This window comes from Leptonychotes weddellii, chromosome 11 (assembly GCF_054177405.1).
Source record: "Leptonychotes weddellii isolate Sample4059 chromosome 11, ASM5417740v2, whole genome shotgun sequence".
Lineage (NCBI taxonomy): Eukaryota > Metazoa > Chordata > Mammalia > Carnivora > Phocidae > Leptonychotes > Leptonychotes weddellii.
This window is the reverse complement of record NC_138379.1, coordinates 32,913,573-32,934,216: the sequence shown is the minus strand read 5'-3', so window position 1 is coordinate 32,934,216 and position 20,644 is coordinate 32,913,573. Positions and strand designations below refer to the sequence as shown.

The 20,644-nt window shown below is 38.0% G+C and overlaps 1 protein-coding gene across 2 annotated transcripts in view; it reads left to right on the top strand.

The window, feature by feature from the left end:
- Positions 1-20,644, top strand: part of NELL1 (neural EGFL like 1) — a 794,543-nt gene that overhangs the window by 151,785 nt on the left and 622,114 nt on the right. For both annotated transcript variants that reach the window (XM_081798460.1, XM_081798459.1), the window contains exon 5: positions 4,034-4,130. In XM_081798460.1, coding sequence (XP_081654586.1) covers positions 4,034-4,130 — 97 coding nt within the window. The remainder of the gene's footprint in view (positions 1-4,033; positions 4,131-20,644) is intronic.

Here is a 20,644-nt window from a genome sequence, read left to right as displayed (position 1 = left end):
AGGCATTTGACCTGAGGAGAGGGACTTGGCCATATTCGTTTTGCTGTGTGTGTCCCCGTAGCCAACACCGTATCACATTGTAGATAATCTGATATTGATGTGAAGGAAACCTCATTAACCAGAATATTAGAATATCAAGTTTCTATTTCCTGACCACACAGGAAACCAAGGAGTTCATTGCATTAGCTTTGACTTTTCATCTGACTTGATGGATACTAGATTTAAGTGACAGATCACTGGGCCTTACCTGCCTGTCCACCTGAGCCAGTCCACCTAAACTGTAACCCAGGGGTCAGGCCTTCTGTCAAGATTGTGTTTGTCTGGCATGTCGGTGGTATAACTCCCTTTGTAAAGGAGGTACAGATAGGGATGGGAGAATCTTATTTCTTAGCTAATGATGTGTTACTGGCATTAATCTGTGCAATACTCCTTTTGTTTCATTCATTCATCTTTTAGTCATTCACTTTTTCCTCCCTTTTGCCCTTCCCATTCCTTTAGGAAAACACTACCATGTGCCTTATGTGAGTCTTTAAATTTGTAGGTGTCCTTGGCTAATAGATAATTGTTTTGAATGTGTGTATTTTTAGTTTATATGTATTACAGACCCTCTTGCTTTTTTTTTTTTTTTTTTTTTTTTACTGTAGTCTCAAAACTATTTTAAAATAATTTTAATCTTACAGGAAAGCTTTTAGGATGGCACAAAAAACAATCCTGCACTCGGCCCAGATTCTGTTTTCTCTCTGCACGATGTGTGTTTACATGTGTCTGTATTTCTACATATTCACATTGTTATTTTGAAGCCTTTGAGAAGAAGTTGCAAATATCAGGACTTTACCCCTAAATACTTCAGTGTGTATTTCCTGAGAGCAAAACACTTCAGTATACATGACCAGTTCTCAAAATCAGGAAATTGAACATCAATACAATACTAGTATATAATCTACAGTTCAAGTTTCACCAATTTTCCCACTAAAGTCCTGCATAGGATTTTTTTTTTTCTGTCCCCAGCTCCAAACCAGGATCCTCCCTTTGGTTTCTTTTAATTGGCAAATATTCCTCAGTCTTTGCTTTTTATGACATGGACATTTGAAAGAGCACAGGCAATTATTTTGTGGAATGTGCCTCAAATATGGTTTATCTGCCTTTTTTTTTTTTTTAATCAATTTAGTTAACATATACTGTATCAGTTTCAGGACTAGAATTTAGCGATTCATCAGTTGCATGTAACACTCAGTGCTCATTACATCATGTGCCCTCCTTAATGCCCATCCCCCAGTTACCCCATCCCCCCACCAACCTCTCCTCCTGCAACCTTCAGTTTGTTTCCTAGAGTTCATATAGGATTCCTCTGTGTGGGTATTTATTTTTTTAACACTGTTTCTAAGCTCTCTTCATTTTGCTGTGTCTGGATCCAGCTCGTTGATTCGGCCTGCTACCTGGAATTCTCCAGTGAGGTTGGTCACTTGGAGTGAATTGTTGGCTGGGGTGGGGTGGGGGGAGGCAGCAGCCAGCAGATTTTCATGGCATCAGAAGGGATCCTGATGGGCGCTGTGTGACCCCCGAAATCATACCTCTTTGACACAGCCACGAGGGCACTGCCCTGCTTTTGGGGCTGATGGGTTGAGAAAGCAAACATCTGAGGCCCACTATTTCTAAGGCAGAAGGAGCATTTATACTTGGGAAGATAAGGCATGTTAGAAAGTTGATTTTTTTTTTTTTTTTTTTTGATCCTTCATGCACTTAATAAACATTAACAGCCTACTCTGCTCATTGGAGCTCACCTTCTGGTATATTTAAAACCAGAAAGAAAGCATTGAAATTGAAAGCTCTCCTCATTCCGGCAGATGCAAATGTTTTAAAATGAAAGGTTCAGATAAATAATTTGACAGTATTTTCAATGTATTAGTGAAACAACCTCACAGAAAATTAAGCTTCCGCCTCTTTACCTAAATACAGCGATTTCCATTTCTTTCTGGTCTCCTCTGAAATTCACCAACGGGGAACATAGTTTTTGCATCCTTGTCTCCGTAGTTCATAAATAATTTTACATTCTACTTTCCTCCAGTGAAGATTATTTTGTCTATACTTTCCCATATTTCATAACCTGCATATTTGTCACTCTTAATGACTGTAGTAAATTACATCAAGCTGATCTATAACTTATGCATTTCACTTTTGTTGTAAATTTGGCTTGTTTCTAGTTTTTTGTGAATATTAGAAAAAACCCCTTTTAGGGCGCCTGGGTGGCTCAGTTGGTTGGGCGACTGCCTTCAGCTCAGGTCATGATCCCACGGTCCTGGGATCGAGTCCCGCATCGGGCTCCCTGCTCTGCGGGGAGCCTGCTTCTCCCTCTCCCACTCCCCCTGCTTGTGTTCCCTCTCTCGCTGTGTCTCTCTCTGTCAAATAAATAAAATCTTTAAAAAAAAAAAAAAAGTTATAAAAAAAAAAAAAAAACCCTTTTAAAGGAAGTGTATATAGCAGCTTCTTGGGTTAAAGCAGTTTTGACAGATGATTGTTTCATCTAAAATTGTTCATTCTAAGCTGTGAAAGAGTTTGTGTTCCTGTGGAGAAAACATAGCCTGTCTTTTTAAGGGAGACTTATATTGCCTTGTTTATGTTTTGAGCCTCCATTTATAATGAGAGGACAATTAGTACAGATGGATCGAATACATTTAGAGCTTTCTCCATTGAATACCTTGCAGTATTGTTAGGAAACAGCACTTTTCCAGTGGGGAGTAAGAGTGATGGGCAGTGTGGCTAAGCTACAAGGCTGCAGTGCGGCTGTGACACAGTGGGTGGTCTCTCAGTTCTTGCCTTTTGAGAGCCACTGGAGGAACAGGTAGCTCTTTGGCAGGTGGCAGTCAGTTCCCTTCCAGCATGGAGGTCTGATGAATTTCCAGACCTTTGGAAGTACCTGGAGCTGACTTCTCCTGTAGCTGCTCTGAGCAAGAACTGAGGAGAGCAAGGAACGGACGGGCCATCAGGAGTTACTGAAATTCCACGATGGTCTCTATGGCACCCCGTCCAGAATCTTCTGAGCATCTGATGACAAGTTCAATTCTCAGGCAAGCTTCTCCTTCCCCTTCTCAGCAGAGAAGGTGTTGAGAGGCACTTGCTAGGGGTGAGGTGAAGGCTGGTACCTGGTGGTTGCAGGGACTATTTCTAAGGGGAGCACAAATCTCAAGATCTGTGACTAGGGCTTGGTAGGGCAGAACAGTTGAGACTATTCAATTGTTGAGTAGTTTCAGGAGATACCTTCAAAGATCCTGGGGCTGTTTTATCCTCTGTATTAGTTATGTCTTCATATATCTTGTGAATATTTTTTTCATATATTGGACTTTCTTTTTTGCTCCATGAGGGCAGGATTTTGGATTTCTGGTTGATGGCTCTGTCTCTTGTTGCCTCATGTGGAGCTTGGAGCCTAAAAAGTGCTCAGTAAATATTTGTGGATGGGATGATTTCAGTTACTTGATTTTGTAGACTAAGCATATTACCATATGGGCAACTGCTCACTTGCTGGAAGGAGTATAGCAGGTTACTGTAGAAATGGATAGGGGCCAGATAAACCAAAGCCAGGGAGGAGTAGAGTGCAAAGGGGAGTGCATGGGCTTTGCAGCCAGGCAGATGGGGATTCTCATCCCAACTTAACTGCTCCCTGTCTTAACTTGTGGTTGACCCATTTATGTTCTCTGAACCTCAGCGTTCTCATCTGTAATGTAGATCAAACCACTTTACTCACAGAGTAGGTATAAGGGTCATTGCTCAGAGCAGACACTTAAAAATGTTACCTTTTTCCTCCTTTCCCTGCTGAAAAGGTGAAAATAGAAAGCCAACAGAGGCCCAGTTAATGTGTCCAAGTGTTGTCAAGAAGTAGATCTTTACGTTCATGTTACCTATCATCTAAAACATGCCCTATACTGCCTCCATCTCTCTGTACCAGCAGCTAATGCCATGAAGACTTCAAACAACATGCCAACCTTTTGGTTCTGTTTTGAGCAAACTCTTTATTAATAATTGTTCTTTATCCCTACAGGATTTATGAACGTGTGATTGACCCTCCTGAAACCAACCTTCCCCCAGGAAGCAACTTATGGCTTGGTCAACGCAACCAAAAGCATGGCTTATTCAAAGTAAGCACTTCTTTCTACTTCTGCCGTGTGCTTTTCTATGCACTTGACATGAATAATTGTCAGAACAATTCTATGAAGTAGGTCCTTTGAAACTAGACAGGCAAGTGACTTGTTCAAGGTCACACAGTTCACTGTACTGCCAAGTATGGATGATGCATAATGTAAATGATCCTCTTAATGTTTCTTACTGACCTAGTTTTGAGAGGCTTAAGATAATCTTCAAATTGGTTTCCATTCTCAGAATCTGGCGGTGTATAGGCAACAAGTCTCAGCTTCCGTGAGCTTTGGTTTTCTTATTTATAAAGAAGGTAATACAACAACTACACTGTTGTACTTTATAGAAACAGGACACAGTGATAAAATGAAGAAGTTAAGAATATGAAATTTTAAAGTCTTGATCTTCAATAGAATGGGTGACTTTTGCATTGGGCAATATGGTAAAATAGAGGTTTTAAAAAAATTCCGCTTCAAAATGCCTATAAATGCTGGATTAAACAGAACAAAAATCTTTTAAGACCCCTTATTGCACTTACAAGAAAAAAAATTCTTAGAGACCGAACACATGGAGAAAAGTGAAAACCAGAGCGATATCTGCCATTACCGAGAAGTTGGAAACTTAAGTTTCTTTCCTGTTATTCCAATTTGATTGAGATATAATTGACATATAACTATGTAACTTTAAGACGTGTAACTGTTTGATTTGATATACTTGTATATTGCATTATGATTACCAACAGTGTTAACTAACACCTCCCTCTCCTCACATAATTATCAGTGGCTTTTTTTTTGTCATGAGAACATTTTAAGATCTACACTCTTGGCAAATTTCAAGTACATAATACAGTATTATTCACTGTAATCACCATGAATCACCATGGGTACCTTAGATCCCCAGAGTTTACTTGTAATATAACTGAAAGTTTGTATACTTTGACCAGCATCTCCCCATTTCCCCTAACCCCTTGCAACCAGCATTCCACTGTCTCTGTGAGTTCAGGTTTTTTTATATTCTACCTATAAATGATACTGTGCAGTATCTGTCTTTCTGTCTTATTTCCCTTTGCATAATGCCCTCAAAGTTGATTCACGTTGGAAATGGCAGGATTTTTTTTCCTCATGGCTGAATACTATTCTATTGTATATATCCAACAACTTTTTTAGCCATTCATCTGTTGACATATACTTAGGTTTTTTCCATGTCTTCTCTGTTGTGAATGATGTGGCAATAAATATGGGGGTAAAGATATCTCTTTGAGGTAGTGATTTAATTTCTTTTGGATATATACTCAGCTTAATTCCCCCAGATGTGGGATTGCTGGATCACATGGTAGTTCTATTCTTAATTTTTTGAGGAACTTCCATAGTGGTTGTACCAATTTACGTTCCCACGAACAGTGTACTAAGGGTTCCTTGTTCTCCACACTTGTTATTTTTCTGTCTTTTTGATGATAGCCATTTTTACAGATGTGAGGTGATCTTTCTTTGTTGTTTTGATCTGCCTGATGACTAGTGATTTTGAGTACCTTTTCATGTATCTTGGCCATTTGCGTGTCTGTGGAAAAATGACTATTGAGTTCCTCTGCCCATTTTTTAATCTGCTTTTTTGCTATTGTGGGAGTTTTTAAATATACTTTGGATATTAGGGACATCTGGGTGGCTCAGTTATTAAGCGTCTGCCTTCAGCTCAGGTAATGATCCTAGGGTCCTGGGATCGGGCCCCGCTTCTCCCTCCCACACTCCCCCTGCTTGTGTTCCCTTTCTCTGTCTCTGTCAAATAAATAAATAAAAATCTTAAAAAAAAAAAGTGTATACACACACTTTTTTATATATATATATAATATATATATTTTATATATATATATAATATTAAACTTTTGCCAGATTGCTGATTTGCAAATGTTTTTTTCCCATTCCATAGGGTCCCTTTTCATTTTGTTAATTCTTTCACTGTGTAGAAGCTTTTTAGTTTGTAGATCTACTTATTAATTTTGGATTTTATTGCTTGTGCTTTTGGTGTCCTATCCAAAAAATGATTGCCAAGACCAATGCCAAGGAGCTTTTCCCCTGTTTCCTTCTAGAAGTTTTATGGTTTCAGGTCTTGTGTTTAAGTTTTTAGTCCATTTCAAATTTTTGTTAGTGGTGATACAGTAATCCAACTACTTTGTGTGGTTATTCCGTTTTCCCAACACCATTTGTTGAAGAGACCATCCTTATTGAATATTCATGATTTCTTTGTCAAACAGTAGTTGCATGTGCGGGGGTTTATTTTTGGGCTCTCAATCCTGCTCTTTTGGTCTCTGTGTTTTTTTTTTTTTTTTTTTTTTTGCCAGACTGCTTTGATTACTGTAGCTTTGTAGTGTACAGTTGGCCCTTGAACTAAAAGGGTTTGAATTGCATGGGTCCACGTACATATGAATTTTTTTAATGCAGTGTGGTACTGTAAATCTATTTTCCCTTTGGATTTTAATGTTTTCTGTATATAATACATATAGTGTACAAAATATGTATTGACTGTTTATGTTACTGGTTAGAAATTACAGTCAACACTAGGTTATTAGTAGTTAAGTTTTGGGGAGTCCGAAGTTACATGTGCATTTTTGACTGCATGGAGGTTGGTGCTTCTAACCTCTGCACCGTTAAAAAGGTCTAACGTAGTTTGAAATCTGGAAATGTGATGCCTCCTGGTTTGTTCTTCTCTTAGCATTACTTTGGCTATTAGGAGTCTTTTGTGGTTCCATACAAATTTTAGTGTCTTTGTTCTTTTTTTGTTTGAAAAATGCCCTTTAGATTTTAAGGATTGCACTCAACCTACAAATGGCTTTGGGTAGTGTGCACATTTTAACAGTATTCTTCCAATCTGTGAATATGGGATATGTTTACATTTGTTTGGGTCTAGTTCAATTTTTTCATCAAAGTTTTGTAGTTTTCATTGTACAGATTTTTCTCTTCCTTGGCTAAATTCCTAAGTATTTTACTCTTTTTGATGCTATTGTGAATGGGATTCTTTCATTTTTCAGATATGCCATTGTTAGTATATTAAAATGGAACTGACTTTTGTATGTTGATTTTTGTATCCTGCAGCTTTACTGACTTAAAAGTTTTTTGGTGGAATAGTTAGGATTTTCTATATGTAAAGTCCTATCACCTGCAGACAATTTTACTTAGTCCTTTCTGATTTGGATGCCTTTATTGCTTGTCTGATTGCTCTGATGAGAACTTCTATTACTATGTTGAATAGGAGTTGGTGCCTTTGCCTTTTTTTTCATCTTAGAGGAAAAGCTTTTAAACTTTCACTGTTGAGTATGATGTTAATTGTGGGCTTGTCATACATGGCTTTTATCATGTTCAAGTATGTTCCTTTGCCCAATTTTTTGTCTTTTTATCACGAAGTTGTATTTTGTCAAATACTTTTGCATCTATAAGATAATTGTATGTTTTTGTTTTTTTTTTTTTAAGATTTTATTTATTTGACAGAGAGGGAATACAAGCGGGGGGAGTGGGAGAGGGAGAAGCAGGCTTCCCGTGGAGCAGGGAGCCCAGTGCAGGGCTCGATCCCAGGACCCTGGGATCATGACCTCGCCGAAGGCAAACACTTAGTGACTGAGCCACCCAGGCGCCTCAATTGTATGGGTTTTATCTTTCTATTGGGATGTGTCACATTTATCGATTTGCATGCATTGAACCATTTTTGCATTTCAGGGATAAATCTTGCTTGATCATAATGTGTGATCCTTTAATGTGCCCTTGAATTCAACTTGCTAAGATTTTAATTTTTACATTTATATTCATCAGGGTTATTGGCCTGTAGTTTTCTTGTAGTATTACCTGATTTTGTATCAGGATAATGCTAATCTCCTTAAATTAGTTGGGGATTTTGGGAAAACTTACTCATTTTGGGGGAGGGGTTTGAGAAGGGTAGTTGTCAAATCTTATTTAAGTGTTGGGTAAAATTCACTGATGAAGCCATTTGGTTCTGGGCTTTTCTTAAAAAAAAAAAAAAATATATATATATATATATATATAAAATTTACATAGAACAAAATTCATTCCTCTAAATGTACAGTTTTGAGTTTTGGAAAATTGATATAGTCAGGTAAACACCATCATAGTGAAGATAAAGGACCATTCTATCACTTCCAAAAATCCCCCTTTTGTAATGCTTTTGATTCATCTCCTCATCCTTAGTGTCCAACAACTACTGATCTGATGTCTGGCCCTATAGTTTTGCCTTTCCCAGAATGTTCTATAAATCACGTATGTATGTATGTTGAGATTCACCCATTAGTGAGTCATTCTTCTTATGGTACTCTAATTTTGTAGTATGGAGGTACTACAGTGTGTTTATCCATCCCTCAATTCATGGACTTTTAGGTTGTTTTGCAATTTGGGCATTTATGAATAAAGCCACTAAAAATACTTGCATACAGGTTTTCGTATGAACACAAGTTTTCTTTTGGGTATGTAGAAGTGGGATTGCTGGGCTGTTTATGAAGTGTATGTTTAACCTTATAAGAAAATGCCAGTGTATTTTCTAAGTTGGCTGTACTATTTTGTAATCCCACAACAATGTATGGAAGTCCCAGTTAGAGCCTTAAATTTCAACAGTCTGGGTGGGATGGGAGGAATGTCTTAGATCTCATACAACATTGGAGGATGGGGCAGAAACTTCGGAAACAAAGCCACAACCTAGGAGACTGTAACTCCAATGAAGGGGTAGGCAGAAAAGTCTACTACTTAGCCATGGGAAGCAATCCAGTAGGTAGTCTTTCTCCATCTGTTTCACATAGGAAAAAACAGTTCCCTGGGGAGAATTTGAAACCATAGTCCTGGCATCATGCAGCCTTGAAATTTGGGTTTATTTTGCTCCTGAAGCTCAAGAAACTAAAAGTGGTCCTTGGTTGGGAACCTTGGGATTCTGGATGAAGAAAATGACCTTTGGGGAAGGTTTTCTTCTATGCAAACCTAACAGGATTCCCAGAGATTAAGTTCATGTAAATAGGATTTTTAAGCCATCATGAGTAGGGGTTTGAAGGAGCAATATGAATTAGCCCTCAAAGGGCTACAGAAATTGGAATTACAAGATAAAGAATTTTGAAAATCCCCATGTTTTAAAGTGTTTAAAGAAACAAAGTAACAAATGTGTGAGGACTAGAGAGTATAAATATGATGAGGGGAAAACCAAAAAAAAACTTCCAGAAATAAGAAATACAGTTATTGAAGTGAAAGAGAAAACCTCACTGAATTCACTAAACGGTAGATTAGGTACAGGTGGGGAGAGCATTTAGAACAGAAAATATTGTCAAAATAATTACCCTAATTATAGTGTGAAGATAGAGAGGGAGATAGGAAAGCCCTTGTAGAGAAGAAGCACAAATATAGACAAAGAGGTTATAGATGTTTTTAATGTGTGTATATTCATACATATATATTTCAAAACTCCAGAAGGTTATAGAAGAGATTATAGGTACTATTAGAAGTAGGATGGCTAAGAATTTTCTAAAATTGATAAAAGATATCAATTCTCATTATTTCAGTAGTGTAGTCAAAGTGTATATTAGCTATTGCTATCTCTCAAGAAACTTAGCAATTTTTTAAGTTTCTGAGTTTCTTTAGGTCACAGTTCTTCATGTTGATTAGATGATTTTTCTGGTCTGGCTCTGCTGATGTCTACTGGGCTCTCGTGTGGTCAGTGGTCATTTGACAAATCAGCAGGAGGCAGGATGATTTAAGATGACCTCTTCACATCTCTGGTAGTAGGCTGGCTGTTGACTACTGTATCTCGGTTCTCCTGCAGGTGATCTCTCATTCTCTAGTGGCCTAGAGGCTTATTCACATGATAGTCCTAAGATTCCAAGTGTAAGAAGAGAGCAAGCTCTAGCGTATTATTGCTTTTCAAGGTTCAGCTTGCCTTATCACGTTTGCTAATATGTTATTGTCCAAAGCAAGTCATAACCAAGAGCCAAACTCATAGTCAAGGGGTAAAGAAATAGATTCCATCTCTTAAAGGACTCTGCTGTATCACATTGTAAGGATATGGATACAAGGAGGGGAAGAATTTTGGACCATTTTAATCTATTACTCAAGTAAGTTAAATAGCCACACTTAAATATATTACTGGAATAGTAGAATCCCAAAGACCCAGAGAAGATAGTAACAGTAACCCTGAAAAGGTAAATGTTCCACAAAAGAATAACATAAATTGAACAGCTGGCTTTTAATCAGTAAAAGCAGAAGCTAAATGATAATAAAAAAAAAATATTTTCAAAGTTTTCAGGGAAAATAACTCCCAAATGTAGTAGCATATACCCAGCTTAATTATCATTTGAGCATGAACACGAAATAAGAATTTATGGACAAAACTCTCAATTTTATGACTAAGAGATCCTCATTAAAGAAACTTCTTAGAAGAAAGATATAAAATACAAGGGGAATTGGTGAACGAATGGAGAATATACATGAACCTTAATCATTGATTAAATAATGCCCAATTTTGGGGGCGCCTGGGTGGCTCAGTTGGTTAAGCAACTGCCTTTGGCTCAGGTCATGATCCTGGAGTCCCGGGATTGAGTTTCGCATCGGGCTCCCTGCTCGGCAGGGAGTCTGCTTCTCCCTCTCCCCCTGCTTGTGTTCCCTCTCTCGCTGTGTCTCTCTCTGTCAAATAAATAAATAAAATCTTAAAAAAAAAAAAAAAAAGTGTGAGTACTGTATTGGATTCATACTAACTTAAGTCCTGATGTATATTGTTTATATTGAGACAATTAAAAATGAAGATGCCACCTTTGCTTTTGTGGCCATTGCTGAAGCTCCACTGGCCAAAATGAAGTTCAGTCCCTTTGTGACTTCTGGCTGGAGTGCGAACCGCAACACCTTTCCACATTCACAGTAAGGTTATGTCTTCCCTCCAAAAGAGCTGAGACAGAAGTACGACAGTGCGATCTGTGCCCATCTGAAAGGAGGATGAGGGACAGGTTGTGTGAGGACACTACGAAGGTTGGCAAACTGGCAAAGTCATCCAGGTTTACGGGAAGAAATGTGTCCTCTACACTGAACGAGTGCAGCCAGAGAAGGCAGAGGGCACAACTGTCCCCGTGGGCATTCCCCTAGCAAGGTGCTTATCACTAGACTAAAACTGGACAAGGACGGTAGAAAGGTCCTTGAACAAAAGCCAAATCTTTCCTCGTAGGAAAGGAAAAGGGCAAATACAAGGTAGAAGGAATTGAGGAGGTGCAGGAATAAAGGAATCTTAAATAAAAACTGAAAACGAGCGAGGATTCTGAAGTGTTGATAGTGAAGTGGTTAAAAAAAAGAAATAGACCAGACTAAAGGAAGCTGTAGAATGCTCTGGCATTATCACACTTCAAGGCCCCCAAATTTACCACATAATATTACCATTTTTTATTTAAGATTTTTTAATATTACCATTTAAAAGAGGCATACACCTAATATATAACCTGAAAGTCTACATTGCAGCATTACAGAATACTCTGGAAGGGATGGTCTTTTCACTACAGGGTCCTAGGTCAACTAAATATCCCTATGAGGAAAGAGCTAATCTTGACCTCTATTGCACACGACATGCAAAATCAATTCCAGGGGATTATAGACCTAAATCTGAAAGGTAAACTAGTAAAGCCTAAAAAGATAGCATAGGAAAATATCTTTATGACCTTGATGTAAGAAAAATAATTCTTAAATGAGACATAAAAGCATTAACTAAAAAGAAAAAGGTTGATATATTGGAATATGTTACAATTTGCAACTTTTTCTCTTTTTCAAAATACGTAAGAGTAAAAGGGCATGCTCTAGAATGGAAGCTATTGAAAATGTATCCTATGAAGGCAGAAAAGGCAAATTCAAAGAATAAAACAGCCAACTTAAGTTAGCAAATGGAAATCAGAATAAACCTAAGAAAGTAAAAGGCATGAGAATATTAGCATATAAGAACAGAAATGAGAATAATGACTAGGATACAATAGACAAGATCAAGAAAAACACAATTTGGTTAATTGAAAAGACAAATTGAAGTTTGAGCAAGAAACATGAGAAATAATAAACCAAATACTATGAATGCTAAAATGGTAATCACTAATTTTTTTTTGAAATGGAAAATTAGAGAAAAATGGGCAATTTCCTAAAAACATATGGATTATCAAAATGGACTTTAGAAATGAAAAATAAGGTATTCTAAAGGATTCATGACAGGAAATCTCCATCAGTTAGCTTTCAATGCATAACAGAGGGACTCAAAGCTTAATGGCTTGAAACAGCTTACAATTTTGTGCTTTGGCACTTTGGCCTGGGCTGAGCTGAATGATTCGTCTCTTCTGAGTGGCTTCACTCATGTATTTTTGGTCAGCTGCTGGTTTTCTGGGGGCTGGCTGGACTGGAATGGACTTTGCAGGGATGGCTCATCTCTGCGTCATGTGATCTCTTATTTTCTAGCAGTCTAGCCCAAGCTTGTTTACATGGTGGCTGATCAGGATTTCGGGAGCTGGAGCAGAAATGTGCACAGTCTTTTGAAGCAGAGGCTTGCAACTTACACATTGTTATGTTGCTGCATTATATTGACCAATGCAAGTTAAAAGGCCAGATTCAAGGGTATGGGAAATATTTTCCATCTTTTTGAGGGGAAATAGTACAAATTCCCATTGCACAGGGCAGCAATCCAGCAAAGAGCAAAGGATTGTGACCATTTTTCACAATTTACCATGTCTCTCCACCAAATAACTACTGGGTTCAGACAGTTTTACAGGGGAGTTCTGTCACATCCAAGGAAATGATTCTAATCTTACGTAAATTCTTATGGAGAAGAGAATGAATGAGAACACTAACACCTTGATTTCCAAAGTGGACATGGATTTTATAAGAAAAGAATTGTATAAGCCAATGTACTATTGAACACAGAGTAGATTAAAAATTTTAAGGAAAAAAAAAAAGGGTAGGGGGCAAGCCAAATCTAGCTGTGTGTATCTGCATATGTGAGAGAGACCAAGCTGGTTATTTCAACAATGCAAATCTATTTTTATCAATAGACTAATAAAATTCACATTAAACAAAAATCTATGGTTAACTAAAGAGGCACAAAAAACACTAGATAAATTCAGTACTGACTCATGATAAATTCTTAGCAAAATAGGAATAGAAGGAAATTTCATTAAACTTGAAAGTGTGCATAAACACACAAATCATTTATGGTTTAAATATTAAGAAAATTCCTGTTAAAATCTGGAATCCAACAAGAAACTGTATTACCATAATTTATTTTCAAAATGGTACTATAGGTCCTTCTGGGAAAAAACAAAAAAACAAAAACCCCAAACCAGCCCCCCACAAAAAAAACCCCTAAAAAACAAAACCTTAAGGACTATAAAAAAATATAGTTCTTTATAAATTATGTAATTATCTACAAAGAAAATAGGATTCACAAATTATTAGAATTACTAAGGTTCAGAAAGAGTGCTGGATGTAAAAATTAAAGGCAATCAGTTGCATTGCTGGAAAAAGGAGCAACAAAAGTGCTGTTAAATAGAATATTTCATTTATAATATAAAAAAATTAGCACTTACGAACAAATCAAGATAGATGCATAACCATTATGGAACAAATTAAAAACTTTATTAAAAATCATTAGAGAAGACCTAAATGAGGGCAGGTGGGAGAGGAAGGCTTAAAAATCTCACTTCTTCCCAAATTGATTTCTTGATTGAATGATCTTGTAATAAATTCCCAAGAGGATTTTATTTTCTGATGAAACTGGCAAGCTGATTTTAAAATTCATATGGAAGAGCAAAGACCAAGAATAATATTTCTGAAGATGTAAAAGGAATGACTTTTTCTTTCAGATATGAAGGCTTATTATATAAGGTGATAGCACTCAACAGTTTGATCTCTATGCGAGGGTTGGCACATGAACCAAAATAATAGCATGCAGAGGCCAGGAAGAGACTCTACACGTAAAAACTTGGAAACTTGATACATAACTGAAGTGGCATTCCCGATCTATGAGGAAAAGATGTATTCCTCAATAAATGGTTAGAAAAATTATTGACTTGAATATTTCATGTATATACTAATTGATGTAACTGATTTTTGTGTATAGTGTCAGGAAAAGCTTTAATATATTTGGAAACAATACACAAAAATCAGTTAGGATTACAATTGAATTAAATGCCTAAATGTGAACTTTGCGAGTTTCAGAAGACAACATGGGAAGCATATGTTTATGATCTCAAGGTAGAAAAGAATTTAAGCAATGGTAACTATGAAGCCGTTGAAGAGAATACTGAGAAATTTAATATACAAAACAAGTTTAATAGGTTTATCAAAGATCTTGGCAACCAGATCAATGAGCAAAGAATGATATCCATTAAAGAATTGCTAAAATCAGTAAGAAGCTCATAACTGAAGAAGAAATCAGGCAAAATATATAAAAAGGCAGTTTTCCAAAGTGGAATAGCCAATGAATTTATTAAAAGGAATTCAATTTCAGTTGTTATTTTGGAAATGCAAGTTAAAAGCATTACAAAATACCATTTCTTACCCATTAGCCTGGCAGAAGGGAAAAAGAAAATCTGATGATGTTATGTGTGAGCGAGGTTAATTGAGCCACTGTGGTGGAAACGTGAATTGGTAGAGCCACTAAGAGGGGAAATGAGTTTTGTATAAAATTTAAGGTGTGTATATCTCATGACACAGGACTGCAACCTCTATACACATTGAAGAAACTTTCAGTCATGTACCCAAGAAGATAGAATGTACAGTCATCATCACAAGAACTTTTAATTTCAAAAACTGTGGGGAAAAAGTTGTCTACCGATAGGATAATGTTTAAACTGTAGTAGAGTCATAAACACTAAAACTGAAATTGAATAAAGTTGCAGGAGAAAACTAAGGTATGAAATAATTGAAAAATGCAGAACATTTCAGGAGGTGCCTCGGTGACTCAGTCAAGTGTCTGATTCTTGGTTTCTGCTCAGGTCATGACCTTGGGGTCCGAGATCAAGCCCTGGGTCAGGCTCTCCACTCAGTGGGGAGTCTGCTTTCTCCTTTCTCCCTCTGCCCCTCCCCCCACTTGTGCTCTCTCTCTTTCTAAAATAAATCTTTAAAAAAATACAAAACATTTCGATATATTATTTATACATCCATATATGTAAAAAAATGCATGAGAATAAGCACTAAATTCACAAGTGTTTACTTCTGAGGAAGGAATGGAAATTATGGATGGGCACTCAGAAGGCGTCAACTATAGTGATGTTTTAGTTCTTAAGCTGGGTGGTATATTTATAGGTGTTTGCTTTATTTGGCTTTCAATCCTTTTGTCATAAATACTCAAGCATGTCATTTTCAGGGTGGTAATTCTTGTATATATGTATGTATGTGTATGTACACATCCATACCCGTACATACCCATATATACACACATGGTTTTTCCATGTTCCCTTATTTTCCATATTTCTAAGATTCAACAAATTTGTCCAAGATGTTTTAGTTCCAAATTGGCTCACATTTGTTGCTCTTTCTTGTTTTGTAGCTAGTTACTTCTTGGTGAAGCTACACTTTTCTTGGGGGCCTTGGGTCTGTAATGAAGGGTAGCCTGGGTTTCCAACCCCAGAAAGACCTCAAAATCACATTAGAAGATTTTAAAATTCAAATTCCTGTGCCTACTTTGACTACTCATTGAGTGTGAACTGTAGAGCCCAATAATTTGTGTATTTTTAAAGGACTTTCTTACTGATTTTGATTGAAGGCTCAATTATGAGTGCTCTGACCTAGTGACATGTGTTGATGGTCTAGATTAAGTTTTAACTTGGTCTCTAGAAAGATCCATGAAATGTAATATATGGTTGATAATTAGTTTCTGTGTTAGTGACTTCTTAGATTAGGGGCTCTCCAACTTAGTGCATCTGAGTCTCCAGAAGGGCTTGTTAAAAGATAAGTAGCTATATGCCGGCAAAATGGCACAGCAGACAGCTAGCTCCAAGCTTCTGTCCCTCCACAGAAACATCAAAAACAAGCAGGAATTGTCAGAACCAACTTTTGTCAAAATTTAGGAAAATAGTCAAAGGTTTATAGCAATGAAGTGAATTCTCAATCAAGAAAAAAGCAACATTAAAGTAGTGGGAAAGCTTTGTGGAATTTCTACCTACCCTTCCCTCATACTGGTCTTAGCTCAATGGCTGTTTCGATGTCAGTCCACGTTCTCAGTATGGGACAGTGGTCCTTGTTTCTGGAGGGAGCAGAGCAAACCTTATCTGCAAATTATTTGGTATGTCTGTTCTGTCCAGGACTGCCTGAAGGACTGATAGAAGACACTTGTCTAACTCAACTCTCCTAGGTCAGGAAAGTGGCAGGTGTTGCCTGAAAATATTGCATATATGACAAATACTTTGCAGTCCCCTGGGACAAAAGAGTACAGTTGACATACATAGACCCCTAAGCAAGGATGAAATCTGAGGGGAGAGATTCTTTGGGCAATTAAGGCATTTAATAGCACCTGTGCTTAGAAAACCCACATGCATGCCCAAAGCAAGATGCATGTTCAGAAAAGACCAGAAAAAAACCCTAAGCTTTGTCTTTGGGATGATCCCCAGGATCAGTGCAAGCGTGGCTAAGTACTGAAGGAGGGAGGCTTCCAGTATTTCTCTCCCTCTGGCCTTCCCTCTTTCTGTCTGTCCCTCCCTTCTATTTCCCGCCCTCTTTCCATCTCTTTTCTCCATCTTCCCCTCCCTCTTCCCCTCCCTCTTTTCACCTTTGCCCCCCCACCCCCCTCCCTTGCTCTGGCATTCAAGGAAATCTATCTAAAAACCATCTGAACACAAGCTCAGGGATAGATTGACAGATTTCAGTGACCAGATATGACAAGGAATATAGTCTCTGTAAAAATAATTGGAAAAGTCATTCAACAAATGCACTACTACAGCATTCAACAATAAAGAAAAACTAAACAAAAACCCAGGAAACCTTGGGGAAGGGAGAGAATTCTATCTCTAGATTCAAGCCACTACAATATTCAAATAGCCAGTGTTCAAATAAAATCACAAGGCAAATAAACAGTAAGGTATTGCTATTCACAGGAATAAAATCAATGGACAAAAACTATACCTGAGGAACCCCAGACATTGGACTTACTAGGTAAGATTTCAAAACAACTATACTAAATGTGCTCAAAGAGTTAAAGGAAAAACATGGATGCAGAACTAAGAAGTTAGGAAAATTAGGTATGCGTTAAATGAGCATATCCTTGAACGGACAGGAATTACAAAAAGGAACCAGACAGATAGTCTGCAGCTGAGAAGTACAACTGAAATAAAAAATTCACTAGAAGAAAGCAGATTCGAACAGGACTTGAAGATAAGACCGTTGAAATTAACTGGTCTGAGCTGTGGAAAGAAAAATATGGATACAGGGAGGGAAATCCTTTTGAAATCATTCTACCACACGCTTTTCCACTATGACTCCTCCATTTCCTTCATCACTTGGTGTGGTTCCAGTACAAGCAGGGCTGGCTTTATGGGCACTGGACTTGGGCAGTGCCACAGGGCGCTGAATTTAGAAGGCTCCGTGATCAGCTTCGTTCTCTGCTGTTGCTATCTTCAACTTTTCAATAATATTTTGAACAAGGGACTTGGCAAATTATGTAGTTGGTCCTGAGTAGAACTTATATATGGGTGTTTATTATTGAGGACACTCTATAGATTGTAAGCTTTACCAGAGTTAGAACTGAGTCTATGTTGTTCAGCAAGTACTTAGAATAGTACCAGCTATGTGGTTCGCAGACCGTATACTCTTAAATGGAACATATCAGCGACAAATCTGTCATTTTATTGGTGGAATGGCAAAGTTCTCTCACAAAGGTAATGCAGATTATATAAGAATATATATTAAAAGCACCTGACACCTAGCTGTTTGCAACATGCATCTTGTCCCTTTCTTGGACAGGATGTATTTAATGCTCCCCATATGCTTAACATTGCCTTGTAGAAGTTATTGGTGCTTTTCCTGCCTTTGAGGGACTTCTGTTTCAGTTGGGAGTTTGTGACGAAAAGGGGGAGAGCAGTTAGTCCTATTACTCCGTCTGGCTTGCTGAGCGTGTGATTCCTTGTAGATGTCAGGCACCTTGTCCTTAAGAGCCCAGGTACCTGATAGAGGCAGAAAACACAAGGGGTGTTCATAGACTTGGACAATCATTTTGCTGCAGAGGTGGGTTGTAGGTGGTAGAAGAATACTGACAATTACTGAGTGCTTCCTGTGTTCCAGATCTTGTGTGGCTCTACATAGATTATCTCCGTTAATGAGGTTTCACCTGCAGAGCGTGCTAATGAGGTAGCTATTATCCCTTTTGTATAGATGAGGCAATGGGACTTGGGGGTTGAACAACTTGTCAGTCTCCCATAGTTTGTAAGTGATAGAAATGGGATTTAAGCTTAGCTCTTCTTAAATTTCAGAGTCTGTGCTCATTCATTCAGACATTCAGCATATTTTTTAGGGGCTTACTTATTGTGTACTAGTCACTGTGTTAGATGGTGGACACATTTCACTTCACCATGTCCCACCGAGGAGACACACCTTGTCTTTCCCTGGAGCTCCCCCCAAAAGGAATAGGGGGTACCAGTGAGAAGCCCCAGAAGGGGGTTGGCAGTTCCACACTGCTCCTCTGGGGAACAATGTGATTCTCCTTGCTGTCCAAAAAGAGGAGCCTCAAGAAATGGCTTTTTTTTAAGGAAGTTTTTGAAACTCCTTTCCCTCTTAGAATTTTGTATGTCAGCCAGTGCGCTTCTGGCCATCCTTTGGTGAGATGACATGGGTAGGGGAAATAGGTCAGTGTCTCTTTATGGAAATTATCTGGATCCATCCAGTGCTGCAAAACTCTGCTTGCAAAAGAGGCAAGCACCTCTAAGTGAGACTTGGCATATCTTCAGGCTCTTAATATTTATCTTGGAGAAGCTGCCTCCTGGGTCCAAGAACCACACCGCCTTTCTCCCTCCAGAACTAAATATGTTTATGATGTGTATTCAGGTTAAAATAGCATCATTCTCTATTTTAAATATTAATATGTTATTTCATAGGCAAAGTAAAAGCAAAAGCCAGCTCACTTGTCAAACCTAATTTCTGGGCCCTGATGGACCTTTATGGATAGCACAATAAATGTGCTCCTGGTTAAAGAGGGAGGGAGGGAATTAAGCTTGGTGCCTGGCATGTGAGCCTTTAGCATTGGGTGATTCCCATCAGAGACCCAGAACAAAAGGTGGGGATCTCTTCACTTCAGAATAGCAGCTGTCTGAGAAAATAGCTGACCAGTGGTGACAGGCTTATCTGAATCTTTTGATTGTCAAAGATTTTCATCATTGAGGTGATTGACTACTGCTCAGTTTCCCTTTGATAGATTCCAAGCCGATGATGCTGTGATTTTTCAGAGGGTAAAGAAAGAACAAGTTTAGGTGAATCACAGTGAGTTACAGGTTGCTTGAGTGGTTTGAGTGTTCTTATATAACTTCCATTCTAAAGCCATTCACTGAGGCCAAGATAGCCTCTTTGTGTCTGTCTCTCTCTGTCCAGTGAATTTGGGTCTTAAACCTTTCCCTTACCTGGACATCACTGTCTCCTTAACAGCTGAGCTGTCACTGGGAAGTGAAATTGGTTACAATTTTTTTTTTTATGGCACAGCTGTTTTTTTTTAACCTCAGCTGGTTCCCATAATTCCACAGATGGTAAACATATGTTTATAGGCACATAGAAAAGGATTCCTTCCATCTCTAATTCTTATTTTTCCTTTCATGCAGAAAGTCAAAGTCACAGAGCTGGGGAATCTTACACATTTGTAGACTAATATTTCTGTGCATTAAGACTTTGGAAACAGCACGACGGCTAATGATACGCTAATGAGCTGACAGTTTTTATTGATCGTAATGGAAGTCGACAAGTGTCTTTCTTTTATGCAAGCTGGAATATTTTATTAACTGTCTTCAGGGCAGAAATCTATAATTGTTTGCATTTTAAAATCCTCCTTGTGAGTTTCTCAAGTCTTTTTGTTAGCCTGTTGCTAAAGCTTGGGTCCTTGCCAGTTTATAAACAGAACACATCTTCATCCATATATTTACATGCCCAGCAGGAACTTTCCCCACCCCCTTTCCCTTTGAAAGCAATTTGTTTCAGTGTTTTAGCATACAAAAAGAGAGAACCATTTTCTTAGTGTAAACAGAGATCTGCAGGGAAATAAGAGCTTTAAAAATGAATTAGCATTTGTTTGGTGGCAAAGCTGCTTTTATTTGTATCAGAAAGCTCTGAATGTTAGAAGGGCTTGCCTAATCCTAGTTGTTCCATACATAAGAGGGTCCTAATGGTATGATTTTTCTAATCTTTATTGAATCTTTGTGTATTTCTTTTTTTTTTTTTTTTAAAGATTTTATTTATTTATTTGACAGAGAAAGACACAGCGAGAGAGGGAACACAAACGGGGAGTGGGAGAGGGAGAAGCAGACTCCCTGCCGAGCAGGGAGCCTGATGCGGGACTCGAT